The following is a 26,903-nucleotide window of genomic DNA, read 5'->3' on the forward strand; positions in this document are numbered from 1 at the left end:
TCCTTCTCTGTATCCTAAATTTTAGCATATCAAACAAGTAAATCAGTAACTTAAATTTATATATTGCACCGAGAAACTGATAATTTTTTTAATTTTTTTATTTTCTCCTTCAAAACGAAGCCACTGAAATAATTGACCTCAACAACAGAAAAAAAAACACCAGGAATATAGAAGATAAAAAGGAATAAGAAAAAAGAAATCACCGGATACTTTACACTAGGTACGAGAACAAATATTAATAATTGATTAACGTCAGTAATAAGCCAAGGCTAAACTTTGACACTTCTGCTCTTAAGAACAAGAAAGCAATTCACCCCTTTAGTTTCTTCAGCTCCTAAATGAAGCAGCTACTCCTAGTTCTAACAAAGTTCAGATAATTAGATTGGTAAATAAAGCACCTCAATCTAATTTAGTATAATGTACTATGTACAATGACTCTACTTCCTAATTTTGGAAGTTGTGTAAAGAATCAAGGAGAAGAATTTAAAGGGCTAAAAAACAAACAATGAGCAACGCGTACCAAGCAGCTTGAAGAATGAGCTCTACAAATTCATATTTCATTCTGAAATCAAGGTTTTTGGAAGAAAGGCATGCACGAAGCAGCAAACCAACTATCCATTGTAACTTAGCCCTCTGTGTTATATAATCTTTTGGCTCAACTTCGCCAACCCAAAGAGATAAATACTCTCTTTCATTCTCTGAGGTCTGCACATAATAAAACCTCCTTTGGCAGAATAAAGACCTGGACTGAGCAAGCTGCTTTCCGGGATAACTTAAAACCTTCGTCGCTTTGAAGGCAAAGCATCGCTTTGTGGGACGTGGAAACTCTTATCTCTGAGAAACCTTTGTGCTGCTGCTATCTATATGCAACTTTCAGGTGGGCAAGAATCTCAACGTCGTTGATGGCTAATTCTGAGACAAGGTGAGACGGGGTCTTGCCTTCAAGATCAGCAACGTGTGGGTTGGCCCCCCTGTTCAAAAGAAATCCTATTGGTCAAACAAGATTGATATTGAATATACAAATGATACAGCTGTAGTGGATTCCACAGGACATGATGATCTTGATCATTAGTCTGATGGTTCAAACATAATCAGAACTAAGTTCATTTGATCCAAAAACATGTAAATCTCCTCTCATATTTGAGCCGAGTATCACTCACCAAAAAGTTGGACGTGCAAGTCTAATGTAGTACCAAAAAGAGGTGGAGGAAGGAGAAGGGGAAGAAATGAGAAAGGGGAGAAGTAAAGAAGAGCGACAAAAAAATAGAGGTAAAAAGAATAAGAAAGAGACGAGAGAGCATATTCGATCTTTCCCCAACTTGGAACTGCCTAAAGATTGTGCTATTTAGTATGTGACCCAAATAAGTCGAGCCAACCTCATATAAGCTCTGCCTAAGCGTTTAATCATATCCATCAAGAAACTAAGACATGAATATTTGAATGTCATTTACCAAGTTACCCCATTTCAGAGTGATGTTTAAACCACTAAAAGCTAAACGAAGCAAACACTTAAGCACGCATGCACGCGCACACACATATTGAATAAAAAAGCATAAAATTTTGTATTGAGATACTTCACATGATGTATCAAGTGAAGGTTACGGTTCTCAGTTGTAACTAATTCTCACAGAGGCAGCTTCATGAACTAAACTTAAGTTGGGATCAGAAGTCCGACCACGGACCACCCATGAGATAGATGGAGTTACCCAATAAAGCATTCCCTTGGCATATGCGAGATATAAATATTCTGAATGACAGCAGAATAGCTGTGGACTCCCAATGACTTCAACAGATACAAATTTATAGAATGTTCCGGCACATGCTGTTAACCTCTACCTCCATAGAAACTTTTGTGATTGTCCAGACATTGGTTTGTATAGAGAAACAAGCACACTTCATGCAGGGAACAGAAAAATGGATAACCAGTGAGCTTAAAAACAAAGAATTACCTCGCAAGTAACAGTTTGGCAATTGCAGTTCTTCCTCTCATAACACTATGATGCAGTGGGGTCTGACCTCGTGAATCACAAGCATTTATGTTGGCACCATGCTGCAGAAGCAGCTCCACCATGCTAATATCAGCAGTTTGGCAAGCTAGGTGAAGTAGGGAACAACCATCAAGAAATTCATCAATGCAATGCTCTTCATTTTCACTTTGTGGGTTAAATGAGCTTGAACAATCACTGCCTAAAAAAAGATGTTATAATCAGGTTTTGTTTGAATCTGACCAAGTATCTAGATTTTGAGACTTACCAGGTGATGCTTCCCCATGGACTGCATTAACATCGGCTTGGTAGACAACAATGAGACGATATACAGCTTTCTTGTCATTTGCACGGACACCTTCCCACAACTGTTCTGCAACTGAAAGAAGGTGTGTAGTGTCCCTCACCTTGTGAATGAAACGTTTTTCTGCATACTGCAATCAGAATCAGACGTAGCAAGCATACATTAAACCGCATTTAACCAGACAAGCTATAGAGATGTGAATTATTTAGAAAGATTTCTTTCAGTAACCACATACAGACTAGTTGCACATACTGGAAGCACCACCACTAATATATATTCACACAACAATGCCATAGAAGGCCTCTATAGACTGTGCTGAGAGCTTGAGATGGGCAAGGCGTTTAAACTGTACTAGATTACTCACATATGCATAATGTCTGTGTAACATACACATGGATTCCAGTGTCGGGTACGAAACAGAGTCTTACAGTAAAACATTTTGAAACATAGAGGGATACGACCTCATTCCATCAAACCTTTCAACTTTATTTGTAATTTTGTACACGGTATATTATATACCAATAAAAGATGTTGATAGTTGTAGATAACTTACTTCATCAATTTTATAGTCATAACATGCATGATCACCAGATATTTAAATAACAAAGATCTTTCGATGTTCCCAAAAAAATTAAATAACGAAAAATGCCAAGATTACAAAAGAAAGAAGAGTCTCAATTTAATCTGGAATAAAAGAGTTTCAATATATGTATTGCCTAGGATGGTTTTTCTTCTTCTTTAGTCTTCAGGATTATGTCGTGTTCTAACATAAAGTGCAAGCGTAGTTTTAGTAACTTTAGTGGTATCACATAAGTTATGTTTTGTGCTTTGAAATAACACCAAAACTATGGCATTTTGGAACAGTTGCATACACATTTGGTTTCTTTTTGGAGTCCAATTGAAGAGTGTCCAAAAGTTCTTGAAAAAAAATGTAAGAAATTAGGAGAACATATCTGAGAGAATATATTTGACATTCATATTACATAGAAGAATGTGCAATGTCCTAGACCACTGATCTGGTGTGGCTGCCATATAGCAGAAGGCCTTCATGAGCTATTCTATGAGCTTTGAGCTGGGAGATAATACCAGAGAAAGGAAACTAGATTAACTATACGGTCACTCTTAGGCATAACTTGCAATGTCCACCAACCTGGACACATTAAGGGGTTAACCAAGTGGAAGCTGGTGATGATGTCAACTTTAATAGCGAATGAGAACTACAAGACATGCCAGCCCCTTGAAGAGATGGCAAAGAAAACAGCTTAACTATTTGGAGAAGTACCTTTGCATGAATGAATTTCTCCTTTACTGAAATATGATCCGCATAACTGGGTTTGCCAAAGAACTGTTTGTGTTTTTCAGACTCAAAAAACCTACAGCATAAAATATTGGGCTTCTCAATTATGAACTATGACAAAAACCATTTAATTATGCTCAAATTTCAATTCTTACCGCATTGGTATTTCATCAGCCTGAAACGTTTTTCTTGCATGCAACAGCTCCTCCCAAATAGAATTCACGAACACATTACCCAGTGCCTCAAACAGCGTTATGACTGAAGGCTCCCACACTTTAACATCAAGTTTCAAAGATCTTACCTACATTCAAAGTTGAGATTGAGTTCTAAGATAACTTCAGAAAAGAAAACTTCATCTTTTGCATGATCATCTGTCAAAGCTCTTTAAACTATTATCTTTTAAGCAAGTTAAGTGCTTAACGAAGGACTAAACTACTCCCAATCTAAACAAGAAAAGGGAAAATGGACAGAGGACCGCATTGTAATTCAGCAACATGCTTTCTTGTCTCATTTTATGGCCTTTTCCTTCGGAAATGCTGCAGAAAGTTAACATAAAATGCAGTTAAGGTCTTTTTTTTCTCACTTTCACTTACCCTGGTTTACTGATATTCATATTTCTATACATACATTATGCCATTTATATCATAACTTAATTTGCGCTAAATACAACTAAGACAAAGAAACTGGAGGAATGAAATGGTCCAAACTTTCTTCTTTTGACAAGTGTAACTTTGGAGAAAATAAATGAATAAGATATAAAAAGGTATTAAATGAAGAAATGATTATAAAACGATAACTAGGTTGGGAATAATCAAGTACAACCCTCAGAATTTTAAACACAATAAGATCGAATTTTATTTAGTATTTCAACTGTCACTGAAAGCTCACTCCTCACCTATCCTTTCATGCTAAGTTGCTCCGACACGGCAATTTAGGTGCCGCACCCATGTCGACACGATACTAGTATGGGTGTGGGTATGGGATCCGTACCGGATCTGGTCAAACAATTTTGGGTACTTTGACCACGACGGACAGAAAAATTCGAGACGAGATACAATTTGATTCCCAAAATCAGAATCAAAACTAAGGTAAATTTGAATAAAATAATCAATTATTTACTTATCTACAACTTGAAAATAAAAAGGAAATCCACACTTTACAAGCTATACGTAAGTAATCCACAAAATTTCTCATAATTTAGAAATATTTTTATTTTTTTTGAATTATTTTTAGCCGGATCCCCGCACCCATATCCGTATTAGGATCCGTATCCCCGAATCTTAGAATTTACATCTCGAAGGATCCGACCTCTAGATTCGCACCCATGTCGGACACCCGCACCCGTGTCCGAGCAACTTAGCTTTCATGTATCTAGGTACTTCAAAATTTTCAGCAGCAAAAAAGAGTTCCCAATCTGGAATCAAGAAATTGGGCAATTAAGGATGAGGTATATTCTTTTTCTTGATCCTTCATACCTGCAAAAGCTCTAATTTTGTTTCTTCTTTTGGAATGGTTCTCTTTCAATTTTGCCACAGAAGGAGTATACACAGACTTGTAAAAACTCTAACAGACAATTACACATGATATGCATGGTTAACTTGACACCAGGCCTTTTTATTTCCACATGGAATGAGAGAGGTTTAAGAAGGTTAAGTTTCTTATTATGCATACAGAATGAGACTTAGGTGCAATATGTAACTAATTTGACTTGCCTTGGATATATGTACACCAAAGTTCCGGTGAACACCAGAACATTCAATGCATATAAGAATTCCAAGATTTAAAGAAGCCCATTCTGGTCCAGGAGCACCGCAATCAGCACATTTATCATTCCCAAGTATCCTTTTTAGTGCTTCAACTGGTTTCTCTATTTTCGTGCTGAGAATATGCACTGAACTTTTGGATGGGCGTATGAAAGATCTACCAGTAAGATCCCTCCCAGATGTGTACTCTTCCGTTGCTCTTTGATCATGATCAATGGGACTTCCTATAGAACTACTTTCGCTAGTGGGACTAGCAGAGAAATGCTGACAACCAAAAATCATATCATTAGATAACAACAACAAAGAAGGAAAGGAAGACTTATATACTTATTTTGTAGTTTACCCTTTCAAGTGTATGGGAACTTAGCAACGAACTAATAACTCCTGTTATTTTTTCTATCCAGTCCATTTGCTCCGCTGCACTCTCTGCCTAAATAGCCAAAAGATAATATTTTTACTAAAAGGTTATTGTTAATTAGACGTCTATGTTGAAAGCTCGTTCTCTCACCACAGCCCTTGCTACTGAAAAGAATTATCAGGATGATGCCCAGGCTTATACCTGCAAAGTATAATTCTTTGTTGGTGAAATTATTCTGAAGCAAAATCTCAGATCAGACTGATCTGCATCCGCTTTTATTGTTGATGTCAGTAGGTTCACCGTGTGACGTGCAACAGTTTTTTCCTCATGTACACCTCCATGATAATGAGAAGAAAGCCAACGACTCAGCAGTCCTGATCCCGGTTCTGGGGAAGAACATCTGTGTGAAAGGAGTGGACTGCCAGAACCCTGAAACTGCATCCTCCACATTTGAACAGGCAAATATAGTAGCTAGAAGAACTTGCGACAAATATTTAATTCGATGACTTACAGACGGTCTGCTCAATTGTTTTCGATAGTAGTACAGCATTCCTCTGCTATCTAGAACAAAGAATCTTCTCTTCCAGTCACCTCTTAAATTAGAAGAACGTTTTGACAGGTATCCTTGTTTTATAGTTTGTACCTAAACTATTGAAATCTTAGCTAAAGAAATGAAAGGTAATATTTTTTTAAAAAGGAATAACTGGACCTGGACATGGTAAGCAGTAAGAGAATGTTATTGGCAAATAATTGTAGCAAAATGTAGGATATCGTACTACATACCTTTCCTTCAGCTGCAGACTGCATGACTGCTTCTATAAGTTTGTGAGAACTCCTGGAAAAAGGTTGTATGACATCACCATTTGGAGACCCATTGAACGAACGTCTCCTCTCTTGATCTATTTTCCTTCTGTACTCTTGCATCCTCTCATTGAGAGCTGCCTGCTCATACATGGAACTTTCTCGAGCTTTCTGTGAATAAGCCAAGACCTGTAACAGAACCACAGACCCCAAAACCTCAGAAAACATAATAAAAATAATTAAAAGATGCCTTAAGCATGCAATGAAAATTAGTAGTATATCACTGAGGTAAGATTCCACGACATGCTACATAAGTACACTGTAATAGCAGATGCACAGATAAATGGATCCACTTTAATACGCAGTTGGAAAGTCATGAAAGATCTAAACGCAAACTACACATGCATGCGAATTTGCCATGTATGGTGTTAAATACCTACAAAATCAAACATATAAAGTTCTCTTATCATTTTAATTTTGTTGAGAGAAAATGACAACATATACAGTGCTAAATCTTATAAAGATTTATCTTAACCTTCAAATTTCTCTCAGACTTAGATTCCTACTAAGGTACAATTGTACAAATAAGGTATACGCTAATAGTGAGGCTTCAATCAATAAAACATGCCCATTCCAATCCTTATGTCATCAATGATGTGTCTTCAGCATATAATTATAATATTTCTTCATAAAAAACCCATTATGCATGTGGCAGAATATATAGAAGTTGAAATAAATACAGAATTAAAAAAAGAGATATATATTGATGTTTGGCATATTTCGATATGTGTTGATGTTACTTTGCCCATGCTTTAACCACTTTTTGATGTTATTTAATCTTTAAAACACCCAACATGGTGTAATTATTGGTTTGATGACTAATTAAGTTATGTGTGACGATTTAAGGTGTTCGGAGTGCAAAATATGAAGAAAAGGTGGTTTAGCTAGAGGAAGAAGGGTTGGATGCGTCGCATCCAACCTAGGAAAACATCATCATGCATGCAACCTTAGCAGTGAAGCTGGATGCGTCGCGTCCACCATCGCATGCAAGCTGAGAAATAGAGGACAAGGTGGATGCGTCGCATCCACCTTCGCAGGCAAAAATTGAAATGGAGGACAAGGTGGATGCGTCGCATCCACCTTAGCATCAATCCCTGAAGCCGAATTGGACTAGGAATAGGAGAGCTTTGGCCCACGACTTTTGTACGCAATATATAAGCTAAAAACGCCTCTTTTAGGTTATCTAACATATTGGGAAGAGGGAAAAAGCCAGGAAAAAGCTGTGAAGGCCGGAATTCATCAAGTTTCATCTTTCTCCCACCAAACTTAGTAATTTTTATGTTTCTTTGTATGATTTGTTGTTTGGCTACCATGTCTATGTGGAGCTAAACTTCACGTTCTAGGGTTGTGGTTCTTTCATGACTATTGTTATTCGGATATTGATTTTGACTTCTTGATTTCTCATATTAGTTTATTTATTCAATCTTGCACTTAATTATTTAATTGCTTGATCACCAATTGAATATTATCTACGAATCTAGAATTGAACTCGAAAGTGGGAATTCTATATTGCATATAGGATTGAGTAGGGCAAGTTCTTGAACTCGGGCATCGGGGAACGGATTCGTGGTTAGGATAGACATATACCTAATTGCCTTGCTTGGTTGATTTACAGGAATTATAAATGCGTTCTTGTTGATTCTAACTCCATAGACATATAGGCGTTAGGTTAGCTTGAATAGGCGAGTAAGAACTCGACAGATTCTTATGAGCAATATTAACCCTGTCAACCAATAAGCTAGATAAATTAGTCGGTCAATTCAATTGAAGAATACAATAGGATTGTTAGATAGACCATAACCCTAGATCGTTTTCATTACATTGATATCATTAAAATCTGCTCTTTCTCTGTTCAAAGTTTATTATTTATATTTTTCTTATTTAATTAGTTAGAATAAAATATTTTTAGATTTAATTCTTGTTTAGATAATTAAGATAGGCTAATTTAGTTAATAGCTAATCATAAGTCCTCGTGGGTTCGACATCCGACTTTGAGTCACTTTATTACTTGACGACCGCGTATACTTGCGTGAGTGTGTTTGGTCGCAACAAGTTTTTGGCGATATAGATCAAATTTATAACTGTAATAAAAAGAATTAGAAATGCCAAAAAAAAAAATTGGAAAAAAAATATGTCATTTAAATTGCAATTGAAAATAAAAGATTTAGTTTCACAAAATGAACCCAAAAATTCAATTCATGAAGGTAGACTATTATCAACATTTCAGCAAGCAAGTAGGAAGGCTTCATGGAAAAAGAAGAAATATTCAGAAAAAAGTTGCTTCATAACTAGCATCGGAACATAACCTGGTTGATATAAGGCTCCATTTGATGCAAAAGTTCATAACCCTGTGCATCAAATAACATCTCAGTTCAGCAATGATGTACTCTTTAATATTAACAAGTGTAAGATTTCACCATTTTAAACCTGTCTCAAAAAGAAAAAGGAAAAAGACCTGCTTGAAATACCGAAGATGAGTGTCCATCATACTGCCAACAGCTTCCAACAATTCATTCTTCTTTTTGGCCTCAACCGCAGAAAGAGCACCGACCTGAACTTATGAAATATTCCAAAAATTAAATTATATTGCTATTTACTGCATCACTATTAGATACCAACAGCCAAAGAATTGTGCACACCAGATTAAAGCGGGCTTGCTCAAAAGTCAGCCTTGCATTGTAAAGTTCCTGGAATGACTCTATCAAATTAGATATTGACAGACAATGGTTACCTATAGAAACTACCTGACCAATTAATAACCTAAAAAGTGTTCATGGATTTTAAGAAGAATCAATGTTTGTTACCTCCTCAATGGCTGCAGCTATATCCATCCTAGTACTTTTCCTCAACGATAAAAACTTCTCTCGAACCTGGATGATAAAAGCAATCATTTTACAGTACATCAAATTAAAGAACCAAGTACCATCATGTTTTGTTTCAACTTCTTTTCAGAGGGTTACAACTCAACAAATGAAAGGTTTAAAAGACATGGAAACGCCATCCTGTGTTAGATCTGTTACCAAGGTTATAAAAATCTTGTACCCAGTAGGCCTCAGTTTCGAGAAGTAGATACCCAAATACTCTTTTCTTCAAATTGTAACTCCAAAAGGATTGTAGAAATTGGTCCAAAAGTAGCAAATTTATATTGATGATTCATATAGCCAACCAACTTAGTTTGGTGTTTAGGAGTCGTCATTGTTAAACCATTCTATAAAGATTAACGTATTACTATCCAAATCTGTTACTTAAAATTTTGACAAAGTAGGAATATATGTCAAAGACAAACCGGAAAATCTTTTCCAACAAAGAGCAAAAGCCCAAAATGACACAACACACACAAACTTTGATCAAAACAACAACAAACCCAGCTTAATCCCATACGTGGGGTCTGGGGAGGGTAGTGTGTACACATCCTTACCCCTATCCTATAAAGGCAGAGAGGTTGTTTCCGATAGACCCTCGGCTTAAGGAACGGTAAAAATAAAGCAACAAGCAATAACAACAGTAATATAAGAAGTAATGGAAGCGAGTAACATAACAAGTAATAAAGAACTAAGAATACAAGACAAGTACTAGTACTACTGGTAAACCTAGGAGAAACTCACAACTACCTATCAACCCACCACCTCCACACCTTCTTATCGCTGACATGTCCTGCCTAATCACCTCTCCCAAATACTTCTTTGGCCTACCCCTGCCCTTCCTCAAGCCCGCCATGGTCAACCTCTCACACCTCCTGACCGGGGCATCAAATTCCAAAAATCAAGGTTGTCACTAAAAATACAGATAGGATTTAGGATTACTAACCAATAAAAGAACAGAAAAAAGCAGCCGTTGGCAAACAAAGACGATATCAATTATTAGCATATTAGGTAAATAACTATCTTACTTTCAAGTGTCTAATACTAATAATTCCCGCTTTTTCAGTTGGTATTTTATTAATCACTGCCTCCTCTACCCTTTTGAAAATGGTATTTAGAAGTTCTAGTTGAGTCTGGCAATTCAAAAGAGAAAGTACCAAAAAAATAGAGAATAATTAGGTGCTATTTCAACAGAGTCACTCCATTACAAGTGTGTGTATTTTTCAATTTGAATGGGCATCCAAGAATCTGCAGCTCAACACGCGACAGATAAAAGATTTTTACTAAAGAAATGTAGTATCCACCTGGTCATAAGCAACGTTAGCTTTGTCAAAACGCTTCCGAGCTTCCTGAAAGTAATGAAATTTCACATAACATCAAAAGCATGTGTATAGATCTTTAAGAATATAACTACGAGTGGTAGAACTAGCAAGAAGAGAGAGATGTACATAGATTTGGATAACTGAGGTGTAAGGTTGGTTGGACAATTCGGTGGCCTATATTGAGTTTTGTGAGGTCAGATATGGGTTAAGTATTGAACAGGTCAAAAACTAAACCACCTAAATCATTAGGCGAGCAAGATGATCACCAGTCAATGCAGCATCATCTCCCCTTCCCCTTCTTCATTAACCAAAAAAGGGTATGTAATATCTTTAGTGGAGCGGAAACTATCTATTTGTTGAAACCAGTTAGTTGATATTCTTTGTAAATCTGTTAAAGAAACCCCGAAAAGCTAAGAACATTGTAGAGTTCCAGCTAGTTGTCTAGAAAGAATAATGGGCATTAAACTCTAGAAAAACAAACACAAAAACACTGCCTTCTTCTAATATTTTTATAACCAAAAAAATAATTTTAATTTTCTAATTTTAACTCCTTAGTTCTTTTTCTATGTGCTCCAGTTTAATTATCTCATTTTTCTTTTCCTGGGTATCAATTTGGAAAATTTTCAAAACAAAATCGATGAGCATCAAGTGTAATCTTTTGAAAATAAAGATTTAACATTTAGGAACTAAATTACAAATACTACACTTAGTTTTGTTGTTTAAAACTCACACACGCAATAAATTCATTTCTCAATCTATGAAAGAAAATTTCGGCACCCTAGAAAGAATGAAGCTCTGGTAGCTATCGAATAGAAAGCAAAAGGGCTTCCTACTTTGATCAGGTAAGCTTTTCTGTTCTTAAAGTGTCTGCTCTTGCTGCCAAGACACAGGAATCAGGATGTGTAAGAGTAGTGCCCAAAAAGCTAACAGACAATTTTATCTTTTCCTTTCCCAAATTTTGTTTAAGGCTTGAAGCCTGATAGTAGCTTTAATGATGTTACCTACTGGGTTTCCTGGCATGAGTGCATTATTGCACATTCCTTCGCCAACTTCTGCAAAATCGAGCCAGCCCCTTCAGTTGCTTTTACATGCACGTTTCCCGCACACATCAAGGAATCCTTGTCTAATCTTATTCTTTTTACCGGTTTCTGCGTCTCTCTATTAAATCGAATAAACCAGCTTCTTCATCACTTAAATCTATTAACTCAAAAATTTGAACCCAGCTAAGAAGTACTAGCTGGAAGAGCTTGCCAATGATTTTGATTTGCATTTGGTTTAGCCTGGTGGAAGCTTTAGGCGATGCTTAGACTATTGGATTTCTATGCACGAGTACCGTATGCCAGTGATTATTCAGTGTGTCATGAGAAGCTCAGCCTATCATAACGACTCCAGTTTTGTCACTTACCCAACCAACCAACCATTGGTCAGGTCACGACAACGGAGGTCAAAACACCATCCCCACATATGCCTATATTCAAAGCTTATTTTCAAGATAATCCTAACTCTATTCTTTTTCCTCCTCTCATTTTTCTTGTTACACAAGAAAAAATAGAACATATAATAATGTGAACAACCATACGCTTTAGCCCAGCAGGACAGGTTCTACAGGCATTCATACTGCTGATTATTAAGTTTATGCAAGTTTGATTAGCTTACAAGTCAGATCATCTACAAAGTATTTTGAACGACCAATTTTTGTTCATCCCTTTATTGTTCTTTGGATGCTTCTTTCTGTCCGCATCCAGGAAGATGCAAAACATATATTTATAAAATAAGGAAAGGTACTTACACCACTGGCCAATGTGCAATGAAAACATCCTAGTTCATGTGCTTCATAAGTAATAGAGACATTTGGACTACCCAAAAGACTAGATTTCCTAGATCTGCAAAAACTTGCTCTACATAAAGGATTACAAGTGAGAGTAGTGAGTGTACCTTTACATCTTGAATATCAATGGTGGCCAAATGCAGTAATCGATCATTTAATACATGCTCAACCTATGCAAGACACAGAAAAGATGCCAGTCAAACAAAATCAACAAGGCGATTTCAAGGAACACACAATAATAAGTTACACGTTGAAATGGAAAAAAGAAAAAAGTAAATTAGACTTGATTTTTAGTACTACTAAAAATCAAGTTGGAATTAGAATGTTTGAACACATTAGATGTGTCAAGATATCATTGAATAAATAAAAGTATCTCCTCTCTGACAGCTTAAGTGGTAGTCACACAATTAAACATGGTAACAGTTCAAGCAAAGGTCCTGAGTTCAAGCCTCACAACCACGCATTATCAAAAAAAGTATCTCTAGATGCTCGACACAAGAAAAAGAATCAGAGCTCACATGTGAGAGGGTGTTAAAATAATCATTTAAATAAAAGTGTCCTCTTCTAATAGCTCAAAACTTTTACATGAGGTGGTCACATTATCTACAATATGATTCTACCATTTTACCAAACAATTCGTTGACCAATACTAGGTTATGGATTCTATCCATGCAAATGTAACGACTCTCAACCACACAAATAATTTGATAAACAGCATAATGGTTGAAGTGCAGATATGGGGGGGGGGGGGGTAAGGGAAGGAACTACTACCTGTGATCGAAGAACTTCTTTGTACGTTCCAATTTCTCTCAGAGCGATAGCAAATTTAGCCATATCAGGGCCTGCGAGTGCAACTTGCAATTATCATTATAACTGGGGAAGTAAGGCTTTGTCTTGATTCTTTGTCGAAAATAAGTGAAACGAAAAAAGATGAGAATTGTAAATGAATGCATTTGAGCTAAATAAGCGCAGCTGAATATGCCAATCTTAGTTGTTAACCTTCTAAAGTTTAGCAATTTTTTTGGATAAAGGGCCTAATTTTTTAAGGTAAAGTATTTTATTTATGATAGTACTAAGGAGGTAGTTCGAAAGTACAAAAGATGCAGCCAAGTTCACTGCAGATTACATCTTTTTGGATGAAGAACCTATTGGTCATCACTTCTAACTTCTAAGTTTAAAAGGTTCATAACTGAATTTCAAGACTTGAGCCTCTTTTAGACCTCAAAATCTAGAAATATGATGTACTTCTTCGTAGGCTTTGCTTCTCTTGGTAATATACATTCTTTTGTGCAAAGGAGTCTCCTAGACGGGGGCGGATGTAGCTCTTAACACCGGGTTCAATTGAACCCATAACTTTCGATGCGAAGCACAAATTTATGTACAAAAAACCACTAAAATCGCAATAAATTATAGATATGAACCCATAACTTTAGGATATAATGGGTTCAATACTAAGAACCTTAAAGGTTGAACACATAAAATTCAAATCCTGGATCCGCATCTGACCGTAGCTCTAACGATGTGCAATCACCATTTAGGAGATATTACTTTTGTAAAGCATCCACGATGTGAAGAGTTGAGCATGTTTGATAAACTTAGGATATGAGGTGATAAGCATGAGGTACCCCTCCTTCAGGGTTACTGGTAAATGCCTAACCCCCACCCCCCCACAACCCGCCCCGTCACCACAAGGCGCATTTTATTATACAAAAAGATCTAAAAGTACAAAACTTAGAGCATAAATTGCAAGGAGCACATAAGAACTGCTAGTTAAAGATACTACTGTCAACTTCCTCTGTTGTACAATAGAAGCATGCTAAAATGAAATCAATTTTTTGTATCAAAGGTAACAACAAAATTTTTAAAGGTAATCAAATTGGACTGTTCCTGAGAACAGAAGCCCTGAATTAACTAAAACCACTTAATTTTTAATGATATATTTTTTCAATCTTTCTAAAACCACTTAACTTTCAAGAGAATATACTGTAAGCCTATCTTATCAGCTTTTAGTAATTACTCTGCAATCAAATACGTTATCCATCATGGTGAGATCAGCATTATGGTACGACTATAGTGCTCAATTTTGAAAACGTTTTACAGTTGTTCACAATAGAAAGTAGAAACTAGTCACATTTAAGCCTGTAAGCTACAAGACCAAAACTTGACACACATATGGACACAAGAAAAGGGAAAAGGACTTAAGAACCTTATATCAGATTCATACTGTAGAGAAAGCATTATACCCCTCATCATTGCAACCAACAATGACAGTATTTATGACAGAAACTGCTTTGCAGGACTTAGGACTCCATTTATCCACCAAGAAAACAAGGAAGCAAGAGGCCCTCAGGGCTTTGGTCCTGTGGTAAGAGCGCAACGCGTGATGCGTGGTATAGGTGCACGTCACAAGTTCGACACTCGCCGCAAACCAAAGCCAGGTATTTAAGTAGAGAAAGGTAGATGGGTGGGCCCGTATCCACCGAGTTTTGAACTGTGCACTAGTATTGTTCAGAGATTTCTCGGTTATCAAAAAAACAACAAAGCAAGAGTTGTTGGTCATTTTTATCTGTGAAATCATTTCGATATATCTAACATGAAATCCCTTCACCTGAAATATCTAAGAAGGCAGTCCATGATTCACTAATCCCCTATCAAATCACAGATTGGGTTTGACCATACTTAAAATAACAGTCTTCTGCAAAACTCTTAAAAAACAGTCTTCTGGGACACTAACTTTAGTGTCCAAATTATTACCCTTAGTTTTCATAGTAGTAGCATTTTTGCATCTAAACTTAACTTTACTTAGTAAACATGTAATTCCAATAATCTTTTAATAATAGAATGTTCATGTTAAACCTTTCATCATGACAGTACCTTAAGAATGGTCATTTTTTTTATTAGTGTTTCTTAAAGTGTTGTCATTTTATTGAAGTGTTGTAATGATAATTATCTAACAAAGTCTATTTCCAGAAAACTACATTTTGGGTTAGGTAGTTAATTGTAAACTGATTGTCATTCCACAAACAGAAGTGATCTGTGTATTATGTGCCTTTGATTATGTTATCAGAAAATGTTCCACTATTTCATTACCTCAGGACTGTGTATAGCCACAAGACTGTATCATAGAAGTTTCACATTTATTCAAAACAGTTTCTCAGTTCCTAGAAACGTGCCATAACTTCTTATGTATTTTACCCTCTTTGGTACTACGAGAAGTCACACTGCACCAGATAATTGATAATCATGATACTGATCATATGCTAGTATGCGGCTCTAAGATGAGGCCTTAACATCAGTCGGAGAAGAGGAAAAAAGAGCAGAACACTTAAATAGCAGACAATCTGAAAAGGTCAAGAGAGAATGGGAAACCTCCAAATGCAACAGAAATGGGATCATTATGCCCTCCTCCAAAGGTTTCAAGTGAACTGGCAAAAGCAATGTCTCTATCATATGACTCTCCAAGCCCTTCTCTGTAAATAGTAGACGAAAGAATGAACTCATAACAGCAGATACTAGTGCCTATAGAATACCATAGAACTAAAATCTACACACAACTACTTGAGATACTGTGTTTTTTTTTTCCAGTAACATCCTTGAAAAGAAGCTTGTGCAACTACTTTAGACTCCTTGCATAAGCACAGCACATAAATGGTGCAATTTACCTTTATGGTTAATAGATGGAAGATATTGATATCTTTTACATTATAAAAGCCAGTTCAAAGGCAAACATAGAAAGATACAGTCAGAAAGAAAACTTCAAAAAATGCTATAACTTAAATGAACCATAGGGGCAAAGCAGAACCTCCAGATGTATAGTAGCTTACCTTTGCTGTCATTTCAGACCCACTGCTGAAAGAGAAAGCAGGAACGAAATACACAGACTAGAATATGACCATGATATCCTTTGCAGAAAAAATTGAATGTAAATAGGTGGAAAAAATTGTATGTTAATCAAAATCATAAACAACCCATCATTGTGAAACTGATTTATGCCAACTGTCAAATAAATTCAATTAGGCAACTAATACAAAAGCTGATGTAGCCTAGAAGATAGAAAATCCGCTACATGAATTTAAATGAGTGGTTCCAGAAATAAAGAAACAGCTGAAGGAACAAATTAAGGTTTTAAGAAGGAGGTATATTGTGAGAGGATGGTTCAGTTAGAGCTTAGATTATGGCTTGCAAGTACAGAGATTCAAACAGGCAGCTGCTATATTATCAGTGGAGCTGAATTCTTTTATGTATTACAAGATAACAGCCTGGATTGTTGCTGTGCTTTATTATTCAGTTCCTTATTACCAGTGAACAGCTGTACAGCCTTCTCACCTCCAATTTTACATCAGAATACTTGCTAACAGACTGCCCTGTGCAATATTACATATGACAATAAGTTGATAGTGCAAGATGAAGAAACTTACGTGTACTTTCGAGATCCTTTATAAAACTTTAGACATTTATCCCTCAAAGTCTCAGCACTTTCCTCCATTGATTGGATCTGTTCCACCACAAACAAAATTTAGAGACTCCCACTCATGATAAAAGAACATCAACAAAAGATGAGCAAATTTTACTGAGCATGTGGACATCTAGTGTTGCATGAATACCACTCACATTGTATATATCATATCGAATACCTACTTGATCCTAAGATACAGTAGCCACAGATTATATGTCAGTTAACTGTTGGCATATCATTTTTTATTTTATGACAAGGTTAACTGTTGGCATATCATTATCAAACAGATCTATAGAATCATTCATATTGAAGGAGTTGGTGCTACACGCCTACACCTAGCATCTTACCATGGGCCATAGTCCATACCGCAAATAAGCATAACTTTTAGCATTTTAGATCTTACTTACAAAACGTAATTTTATGCTCGTAACAAGGAAGAACACTCAACTAATCCTTGCGGAACTTGTTTATAATACCCTTTAGTAAAATATCTTAATCCTCGTAGTCTTGTCATTCCAGACAAACCAGGTTCCTCAAACCCAAGTGCACTCAGAACAAACTATCCAAAAAAAATAAATACTCAATCAACAACTAACTGTCGTTCTCAACATACTAAGTTTCACTTTTAAGACCGTAAAACTTAGAAAAGTGAGAGTGTCTACATAATTATGAGCGCCAAAATATTAAGTAATATTGTCAGACAGAAACTGTTGAGGTTTTTGTTATTTAAGATGAAATAGTCTTAAAATGAGGGTGAATGGGAAATGGAGGGAAAATGAAATTTTTGAGTAAAATTTTAAGTTTCCCCTCTTGACAATGAGACATTGTCCCATATTGGAAGAGGAAAAGATTTTGGTGGGTATATATATAATTGCTCTTCTTGTAGCTCTTAAAGAGTTAAGAAGAAAGCAAGCCTCGCGCCGTCGTCGTCGTCGCTCGCTCGGCTCGGCTTCGGCTTCGGCTTCGGCTTCGGCTTCGGCTTCGGCTTCGGATTCGGATTCGGATTTGGTCAATTATCGATTGATTGATTAATTTTTTGGACCAAATTTATTTGTTAATAGTAAATATTAACGTAAGATTATCCGCATTTGTAACGGATATTTCCAATCCGTGTATTGACCACCAGCTGCAATAGCAGCCGCCTAATGCTCTTCGGATTCGGATTCGGTCAAATGATCGATTGATTGATTAATTTTTTGGACCAAATTTATTTGCTAATAGTAAATATTAACGTAAGATTATCCGCATTTGTAACGGATATTTTCAATCCGTGGCTCTTCCCACCATGGCCAAGTGCTTGCTCCACAAACAAGCTAGTGCATGATCCACCATGGAGGATGGAGGGTCGTTCATCTTCTGCTATATATATGTGCAGCAACTGTTGAAGAAAGACACACAAACACCAAACTGAAAACGCTCAACTTTGGCTATACATTGCACTCCTTCCTCTCAGCATTTCCATACGATTTTCTGAGTTTCTACTCTTTCGTTCTGCATTGTTTTAACTTCAAACAAAGCAACTGTAAGTGTGATTTGCTACCGAACTTTGTGTTCGCTGAAACACTGGGGTTTGAAGTACCGCTACACCAGTGTGTGATTCGTTCTATCCTTGGAGGAAATAATCCATAACCTTGGGTACTAGGAGGGGATTAAATTCCTTAAGGAAACACTGTGAATTCAGTGGGCTCGAATTAATTACTGTTTCATTACGATAACTTATATTTTACAGAATTATTATTTACAAATACAGCAATATTGGCGGGACTAACAATCTTAAGGAATTTAATATTTATTTCTGTATTTGAGTTATTCTTATTATTCTGCAAACAAATTTTGTGTACTCTCGTTTTGGAGAGTAAAGCCTTCGTGGCGTTTTGTTGAAGATTAAAATCTACGTGATTTTTACTCCAGTTTGAAAACGTTTATTAAACGTTTGTTTGTGTCATTCTTTTACAGAAAAAATGACGACTGAAAGCGAAAACCAAGCTGTTCCGACGGTGACTGCCAACGCATCGACAAGCCGAACACCGGCGTTGGCACCGGCAGAAAAACCCGAAAAATTTTTCGGGATTGATTTCAAGCGCTGGCAGCAGAAGATGTTCTTCTACTTAACAACGTTATGTCTACAGAAGTTCATCAAGGAAGATGTTCCTGATCTGCCAGATAAAACTCCAGAGAATGAACGCTTTATCGTGATTGAAGCGTGGAAGCATTCTGATTTTTTATGCAAGAATTATATTCTTAGCGGATTGGATGATAATCTGTATAATGTATACAGTAGCGTGGAGACGTCAAAAGAATTGTGGAATGCGCTTGAAAAGAAATATAAAACTGAAGATGCCGGGATGAAGAAATTCGTTGCCGCAAAATTTTTGGACTACAAAATAGTAGATAGCAAGTATGTTATTACCCAAGTTCAGGAATTGCAAGTGATTATTCATGATCTACTTGCTGAAGGTCTTGTCATCAATGAATCATTCCAAGTAGCAGCAATGATTGAGAAGTTGCCTCCGTTGTGGAAGGACTTCAAAAATTATTTGAAACACAAACGAAAGGAAATGTCCCTTGAAGATCTCATTGTTCGGTTGAGAATCGAAGAGGACAATAAAGTTGCTGAAAGGAGAGGCCGTGGAAATTCAACAATAATGGGAGCAAATATTATTGAAGATAACAAAAAGAGGAAGAAGGCTTCTGGTCCGAAATACAACCCAAGCAAGAAGCGGTTCAGTGGAAACTGCTACAACTGTGGGAAAATCGGACACAAATCTACGAAGTGTCGTGCTCCGAAGAAAGACAAGAAAAGGGGTCAAGCAAACATGGTAGTAAAGCATGATGATGTTGATAACTTGTGTGCCAAGCTTTCTGAATGTAACTTGGTGGGAAATCCTAAACTGTGGTGGTTTGATTCAGGAGCCACTCGCCATGTTTGTGCAGTTAGAGAAGCTTTTGCTACTTATGCTCCTGCTGGACCCGGAGAGACAGTTTATATGGGAAATGCTTCAACAGCAAAAGTTGAAGGATATGGGAAGATATTTCTGAAAATGACTTCTGGCAAGGTCATGACTTTGAACAATGTCCTTCATGTTCCTGAAATGAGAAAGAATTTAGTCTCTACTGGACTTCTTGTTAAGCACGGTTTTAAGTGCGTTTTTGTGTCCAACAAGGTTGTCATAAGTAAGAATGAAATATTTGTAGGAAAAGGTTACCTCACCGAGGGCCTTTTCAATCTGAATGTAATGGTTGTGGAAAACAATAATAATATTTCAGCTTCTTCTTACTTACTTGAGTCAAATGATTTATGGCATGTACGTTTGGGTCATGTCAATTATAAAACCTTGCGGAAAATGATTAACTTGGAAGTACTGCCTAAGTTTGAATGCGAAAAATCAAAATGTCAAACATGTGTGGAATCTAAGTATGTTAAACATCCTTATAAGTCAGTTGAAAGGAATTCAAATCCTTTAGACTTAATTCACACAGATATTTGTGACATGAAGTCAATACCATCTCGCAGTGGAAAGAAGTATTTCATAACTTTTATTGACGATGGTACTCGATATTGCTATGTTTACTTACTGAATAGTAAAGATGAAGCAATAGACACATTCAGGCAATACAAAAATGAAGTTGAAACGCAACTTAACAAGAAAGTAAAAATGATAAGAAGTGATAGGGGTGGTGAATATGAATCTCCTTTTGAAGAAATATGTTTAGAATATGGAATTATTTATCAAACAACAGCCCCTTACACGCCCCAATCTAATGGGATTGCGGAAAGAAAGAATCGCACATTAAAGGAGATGATGAACGCATTGTTGATAAGTTCTGGTTTGCCACAGAACTTGTGGGGGAAGCCATTCTTACGGCTAATCGAATATTAAATCGAGTGCCCCATAGCAAAACACAATCCATTCCATATGAAAAATGAAAAGGAAGGAAGCCCAACTTGAATTATTTTAAAGTGTGGGGGTGTTTGGCAAAAATGCAAGTTCCTAAACCCAAAAGGGTAAAGATAGGACCGAAAACCGTTGATTGTGTTTTCATAGAATATGCGACAAATAGTAAAGCATATCGATTTCTGGTTCATAAATCAGAAAATCCCGACAATTATAATAATACGGTTATAGAATCAGATAATGCTGAGTTCTTTGAAAATATATATCCGTATAAAAAGGAATGTGAGTCGTTTGGTGAAGGATCTAAACGACCTCGGGAAGAAACAAAAGAAAGTACATGTAATCAGGAGAATCCAAGACGTAGTAAACGTCAAAGAACGTCTACTTCATTTGGACCAGATTTTGTGACTTTCTTATTGGAGAATGAGCCTCAAACATTTAAAGAAGCTATGACTTCTTCGGAATCATTGTTTTGGAAAGAGGCAGTCAATAGTGAAATAGAATCCATATTGAACAACCATACATGGGAATTGGTTGATCTTCCTCCTGGAAATAAACCTTTGGGTTCTAAATGGATTTTTAAGAGAAAAATCAAAGATGATGGCACTATTGATAAATTCAAGGCAAGACTCGTAGTCAAAGGGTATAGACAACGAGAAGGTCTAGACTACTTTGATACATACTCTCCAGTTACAAGAATTACGTCCATACGGATGTTAGTAGCATTAGCTGCAGTGTATGGTCTTGAAATTCATCAAATGGATGTTAAGACGGCCTTCTTAAATGGAGAGTTGGAGGAAGAAATTTACATGGAACAACCTGAAGGGTTTGTGGTTCCAGGTAAAGAAAAGAAGGTATGTAGACTTGTTAAGTCTCTTTACGGACTAAAACAAGCACCCAAACAATGGCATGCGAAATTTGACCAAACAATGTTGTCAAATGATTTTAAGATAAATGAATGTGATAAATGTGTGTACATTAAAAATGTTCCAAATCACATAGTCATTGTTTGCCTATATGTGGATGATATGCTGATAATGAGTAATGACATTGCCAACATAAATGCTACTAAGCGTATGCTCAATAGCAAGTTTGATATGAAAGACTTGGGAGTTGCTGATTTAATTCTGGGAATTAAGATCCATAAGACTCCTCAAGGTCTGGCATTGTCACAATCTCATTATATTAAGACAGTACTTGAAAAATTCAAGCACTTGGGCTTTAAAGTTGCAAAGACTCCAATTGACGTGAATCTTGCATTAACAAAGAATAAAGGCCAAAGCATATCACAATTGGATTATGCTCGTGTGTTGGGATGCTTAATGTATATCATGAATTGTACACGACCAGATATAGCTTGTGCTATAAGTAAACTGTGTCGATATACGAGCAATCCAGGCCAATCTCATTGGATGGCAATGAAACGAGTTTTGGGATATTTAGAACATACCCAGAACTTTGACTTGCACTACAGTAAATTCCCTGCGGTGATTGAGGGATACTGTGATGCAAATTGGATCACCGGTTCAACTGATTCTAAGTCCACGAGTGGATATGTATTCACTATAGGTAGAGGAGCGGTATCTTGGAAGTCGTCCAAACAAACATGTATTGCCCGCTCTACAATGGAGGCTGAATTCATAGCCTTAGATAAAGCCGGTGAAGAAGCTGAATGGCTTCGGAATTTCTTGGAAGACATTCCATTTTGGCCCAAACCGTTGGCACCAATATGCATACATTGTGATAGTCAAGCGGCAATTGGAAGGGCTGGGAGCGTTATGTATAACGGTAAATCTCGTCATATACGACGAAGACATAAAACCGTTAGGCAATTACTCTCTAGAGGAATTATCACGATTGACTATGTAAAGTCAAGTGATAATGTGTCGGATCCACTTACAAAAGGCCTAACTAGAGAGGTAGTTGAGAAATCATCAAGGGGAATGGGGCTATGGCCGAGAACAAGTCATTGTGGCGGTAACTCTACCTAGAAGACTGGAGATCCCAAGATCTAGGTTCAAGGAGATCAAACAAAGTCATTAATGACGGTTCAACATTGTCAATAAAATTTTAGTCCGTTCTCGTGATGAGACAATGTTCAGTACCAAGGATAAAGCATTAAGGCTTTTTAATGATTTCTAAATTTGATACAGGGTATATCAAATAGTGTATCTATAGGATGACACGTTTAGGAATCACCTATGTAAGTGTGAAGTGTTAGCCGCTTCAAGGAGAACTTTGTAAGGCCAGTTCTCTACGCACTTATGAAAGCAGGCGGTGTTCATGGCTGAAACGAACACAACAATGAGAGCCAAAGACGGTTAAGGGTCGGTTGTGTGACTTATGGTTGTCTAGGTATACACCAAAGTTCGACGGTTCAAAGATATCAAATCTACCGATTGACCGAGTATATCCGACATAAGTTCACTACGGAAAGTTCAAAGGGAAACCTACTTATCCAGATGCGATTAATCCTTGCTTGCAAATCACACAGTTTTTCCATGCATACTTCCGTGATATAGCCATTCCCCATTCATGTGGGGGATTGTTGAGGTTTTTGTTATTTAAGATGAAATAGTCTTAAAATGAGGGTGAATGGGAAATGGAGGGAAAATGAAATTTTTGAGTAAAATTTTAAGTTTCCCCTCTTGACAATGAGACATTGTCCCATATTGGAAGAGGAAAAGATTTTGGTGGGTATATATATAATTGCTCTTCTTGTAGCTCTTAAAGAGTTAAGAAGAAAGCAAGACTCGCGCCGTCGTCGTCGCTCGCTCGCTGGCTCGGCTTCGGCTACGGCTACGGCTACGGCTTCGGCTTCGGCTTCGGCTTCGGCTTCGGCTTCGGCTTCAGATTCAGATTCAGATTCAGATTCAGATTCAGATTTGGATTCAGATTTGGATTTGGATTTGGTCAAATGATCGATTGATTGATTAATTTTTTGGACCAAATTTATTTGTTAATAGTAAATATTAACGTAAGATTATCCGCATTTGTAATGTATCCGTGTATTGACCACCAGCTGCAATAGCAGCCGCCTAATGCTCTTCCCACCATGGCCAAGTGCTTGCTCCACAAACAAGCTAGTGCATGCTCCACCATGGAGGATGGAGGGTCGTTCATCTTCTGCTATATATATGTGCAGCAACTGTTGAAGAAAGACACACAAACATCAAACTGAAAACGCTCAACTTTGGCTATACATTGCACTCCTTCCTCTCAGCATTTCCATACGATTTTCTGAGTTTCTACTCCTTCGTTCTGCATTGTTTTAACTTCAAACAAAGCAACTGTAAGTGTGATTTGCTACCGAACTTTGTGTTCGCTGAAACACTGGGGTTTGAAGTACCGCTACACCAGTGTGTGATTCGTTCTATCCTGGGAGGAAATAATCCATAACCTTGGGTACTAGGAGGGGATTAAATTCCTTAAGGAAACAGTGTGAATTCAGTGGGCTCGAATTAATTACTGTTTCATTACGATAACTTATATTTTACAGAATTATTATTTACAAATACAGCAATATTGGCGGGACTAACATCAAATAGTCAAAATTGATTACAATCCTTCATATGCATCATACAATATCTAAACCAATAATAGGCTCTCCTGTTTTTTAAGCAGATAACAATTCAAATAGATTCCGGTGAGTAATTGGATCAATGGGTGCAACAATACAGGAGTTGTACACTTGTATGATTTTTCATCAACTAATCAACGTGGGCCTACCGTCTAAGCATACACCACCAAAGATTGCGACTGTCTATCAAATGCATTACCAAGAGATCATCAAAAGCCATAACTAAAGAAATAAAAGGGAGAAAAAATAAAAACATATATGAGAAAGTTCCAGCTATAGGACGGAAATAAACAAGAATACCAAAGTTTAAACCTTTTACCTGTTGACGAAACATGGGCGAATCGTCAAGTCTGGCGAATAACATCTTCCCTTCTTGCATATTTATTCAAACCAACATTAATTTCTTGAGACACATTCAAATCCCCCAAAAGAAAAACTCTAATAATCAAAAATAGTAGATGATTCTTGAAAAGAGAATGTGTGATTAAGATAAAAAAGAAAATAGAGAAGATGAAAATAGTAAGTGGGTTTAATGTTTAGAAGGAGAAGAGATGAGAGCGAAAATGGAGGAAACAAATATTGCTGGACAAATGGGGACCATACTGCGATATTTAATGCCTGTCACCAAAATACTACTCTGTCTCTCTCTTTTCCCTTTCCCTTTAGGAGTTGGTTTTTATTTTTTAACGCGCAGAGAAGAAGGCAAAACAACAAGGTACGGAATGACATTTTAACTGTTATATTGGGCGCCATTGCTTACACCTTCCATTCTTGGTTGCCGACCACTATTCTCTTTTTATATTAACGTAATTAAAATAAAGTACCCGTTAATGTTTTTTTATTTTGGAGTAAACTACCTGGATTATATTAGTTATTTTATCGTCTATCATAATATTACTAGTATTAAATATATAGTGGAAATAAGCATTGTTTTATTTAGGGGACATTTAAACAGCTGGAAACGGCTGGAGTTTGTAAATGCTTTACACCTTGTTTGTATTGTTGTTACTTATCGTAGTATTGTATTGTTTGATAAATACAATGTTTGGATAAATTGTATCGTTTGCCGTCGTTTCATGATGTCACGCACTGATAATATAAAGAATAAACTTACAACATTACTAAGAAAAAATATGATACAAAGTAGAATTATTATATAAAAAGTAGGATAAAGAATAAAATGTGATTATTTAATAAAAAAGAAGGGCAAGATGAGAGGAAAAAAAGTAAAGAAACGATGCCACCATACCAAATCCGTCGTTTCATAAAGTGGCACTTTTCGTCATTACATAACGATAGATTTAACGATACGATACAATAAAATTAAAGTAACAATCAAAATAAATATTGTATTTAAAATAACAATACGATACGTAATAATCATCCAAACAAGCTAACAGTGCTACTCATCTAACTCATTCTAAAACAATTTCCTTTTTACAGAAATTTGTTCATCAATTTTTAAATATTTTTAGTTGTTTAAAAGTATTTTTTATATAATAAATTGTGATTTGTTATAAATTTAGTATGATTTTAAAATATATAAATTATATTTTTTTAAATGAGAAATTGATGTTCCGATCCATTATACATATCGGGGGTTAGAATTGACTCCACGAGTTCCCGTGAACCCAATAATTTTTGCTCAGGTCGTGCACATGTATTAATAAATTCACAGAATAACTATAACTATTCGATTATGAATCTAGTTATTAAATAGAATATAAATTTGAGTTCTCCGTAGAAACGAATAAACTTAAAATTCGTGAACCACATCTATTACACATAAATTAATTGATTACTTTATGTTTATGCCTTAAGTAGTGTCTAAGGTGGGACAACCAAGGTTGGTGCAGATCTAGTGCTAGTTTCAAGACATTCTCCCTTGTTATTTTGAGGTAGTAGTCAAAGTTTGTATAGAAGCTCTACTTTGTATATATTCCAATACCTATTATTACAATAACAACAATATAGTTATCTCACAAGTTGGATCTAAGAAGAGTGAGATTGTCACGACTCAATTTCACCTATAGGTTGTGATGACGCCCAACACTATAACTAGACAAGCCAATTAATACATTAAACATATATCGATAAAATTTAAATTCAAGAAAAATAATAAGACACAAAATTCTACCAATGTGTGTGCCAAGACCTGGTGTCACAAGTGTATGAGCATCTAGTAGATTATACAAAACCTCAAATACTGTCTGAAATAAAAATAGACAGAATGAAAAATACAAGGAGAGACACTGGTAGCTGCAGAATGGCTCAGAAAGGCAGCTCACTACTATGCCTCTAGATAACGTGTGCAAGACGATAGTGTAACAACCTGGCCGGTCGTTTTGAGAATTTAAGTCACGTCCGGCGACATAAGGCCCTTAGCAACTTC

General features: G+C 36.4%; 1 protein-coding gene across 4 annotated transcripts; it reads right to left on the reverse strand.

Annotated features, from left to right (window-relative positions):
- Window positions 1-217: 217 nt before the first annotated feature.
- Window positions 218-25,243, reverse strand: LOC104118714 (ADP-ribosylation factor GTPase-activating protein AGD3-like). 4 transcript variants are annotated; one of them, XM_070197688.1, is made up of 20 exons: window positions 24,831-25,233; window positions 16,998-17,074; window positions 15,949-16,049; window positions 13,351-13,421; window positions 12,687-12,749; window positions 10,734-10,778; window positions 9,373-9,438; window positions 9,208-9,255; window positions 9,024-9,119; window positions 8,875-8,916; window positions 6,491-6,697; window positions 6,219-6,350; window positions 5,909-6,142; window positions 5,693-5,779; window positions 5,299-5,613; window positions 3,742-3,887; window positions 3,572-3,662; window positions 2,254-2,419; window positions 1,950-2,187; window positions 218-971 (listed from the first exon to the last, which is right to left on the reverse strand). In XM_070197688.1, the coding sequence occupies exons 1-20, from the start codon at window positions 24,888-24,890 to the stop codon at window positions 857-859; spliced, it is 2,400 nt and encodes a 799-aa protein (XP_070053789.1). In that variant the 5' UTR covers window positions 24,891-25,233; the 3' UTR covers window positions 218-856. The 4 variants fall into 4 exon arrangements, with proteins under 4 accessions (XP_070053789.1, XP_070053790.1, XP_070053791.1 ...); XM_070197689.1 differs by lacking the exon at window positions 218-971 and having other exon boundaries at window positions 1,957-2,183; window positions 24,831-25,241; XM_070197690.1 differs by lacking the exons at window positions 218-971; window positions 1,950-2,187 and adding an exon at window positions 3,273-3,361 and having other exon boundaries at window positions 2,389-2,419; window positions 24,831-25,243.
- Window positions 25,244-26,903: the final 1,660 nt, after the last annotated feature.

This window comes from Nicotiana tomentosiformis, chromosome 3, assembly GCF_000390325.3.
Source record: "Nicotiana tomentosiformis chromosome 3, ASM39032v3, whole genome shotgun sequence".
Lineage (NCBI taxonomy): Eukaryota > Viridiplantae > Streptophyta > Magnoliopsida > Solanales > Solanaceae > Nicotiana > Nicotiana tomentosiformis.

Excerpts from the sequence above, each read along its gene's own strand:
- LOC104118714 (XM_070197688.1), bottom strand. The coding sequence starts at position 24,890 with ATGCAAGAAGGGAAGATGTTATTCGCCAGACTTGACGATTCGCCCATG. Across the intron at positions 9,439-10,733 it reads CTAACGTTGCTTATGACCAG|GTTCGAGAGAAGTTTTTATC; the intron begins GTGGATACTACA and ends TTTATCATCCAG. Across the intron at positions 6,698-8,874 it reads TGGAGCCTTATATCAACCAG|GTCTTGGCTTATTCACAGAA; the intron begins GTTATGTTCCGA and ends GTTCTGTTACAG.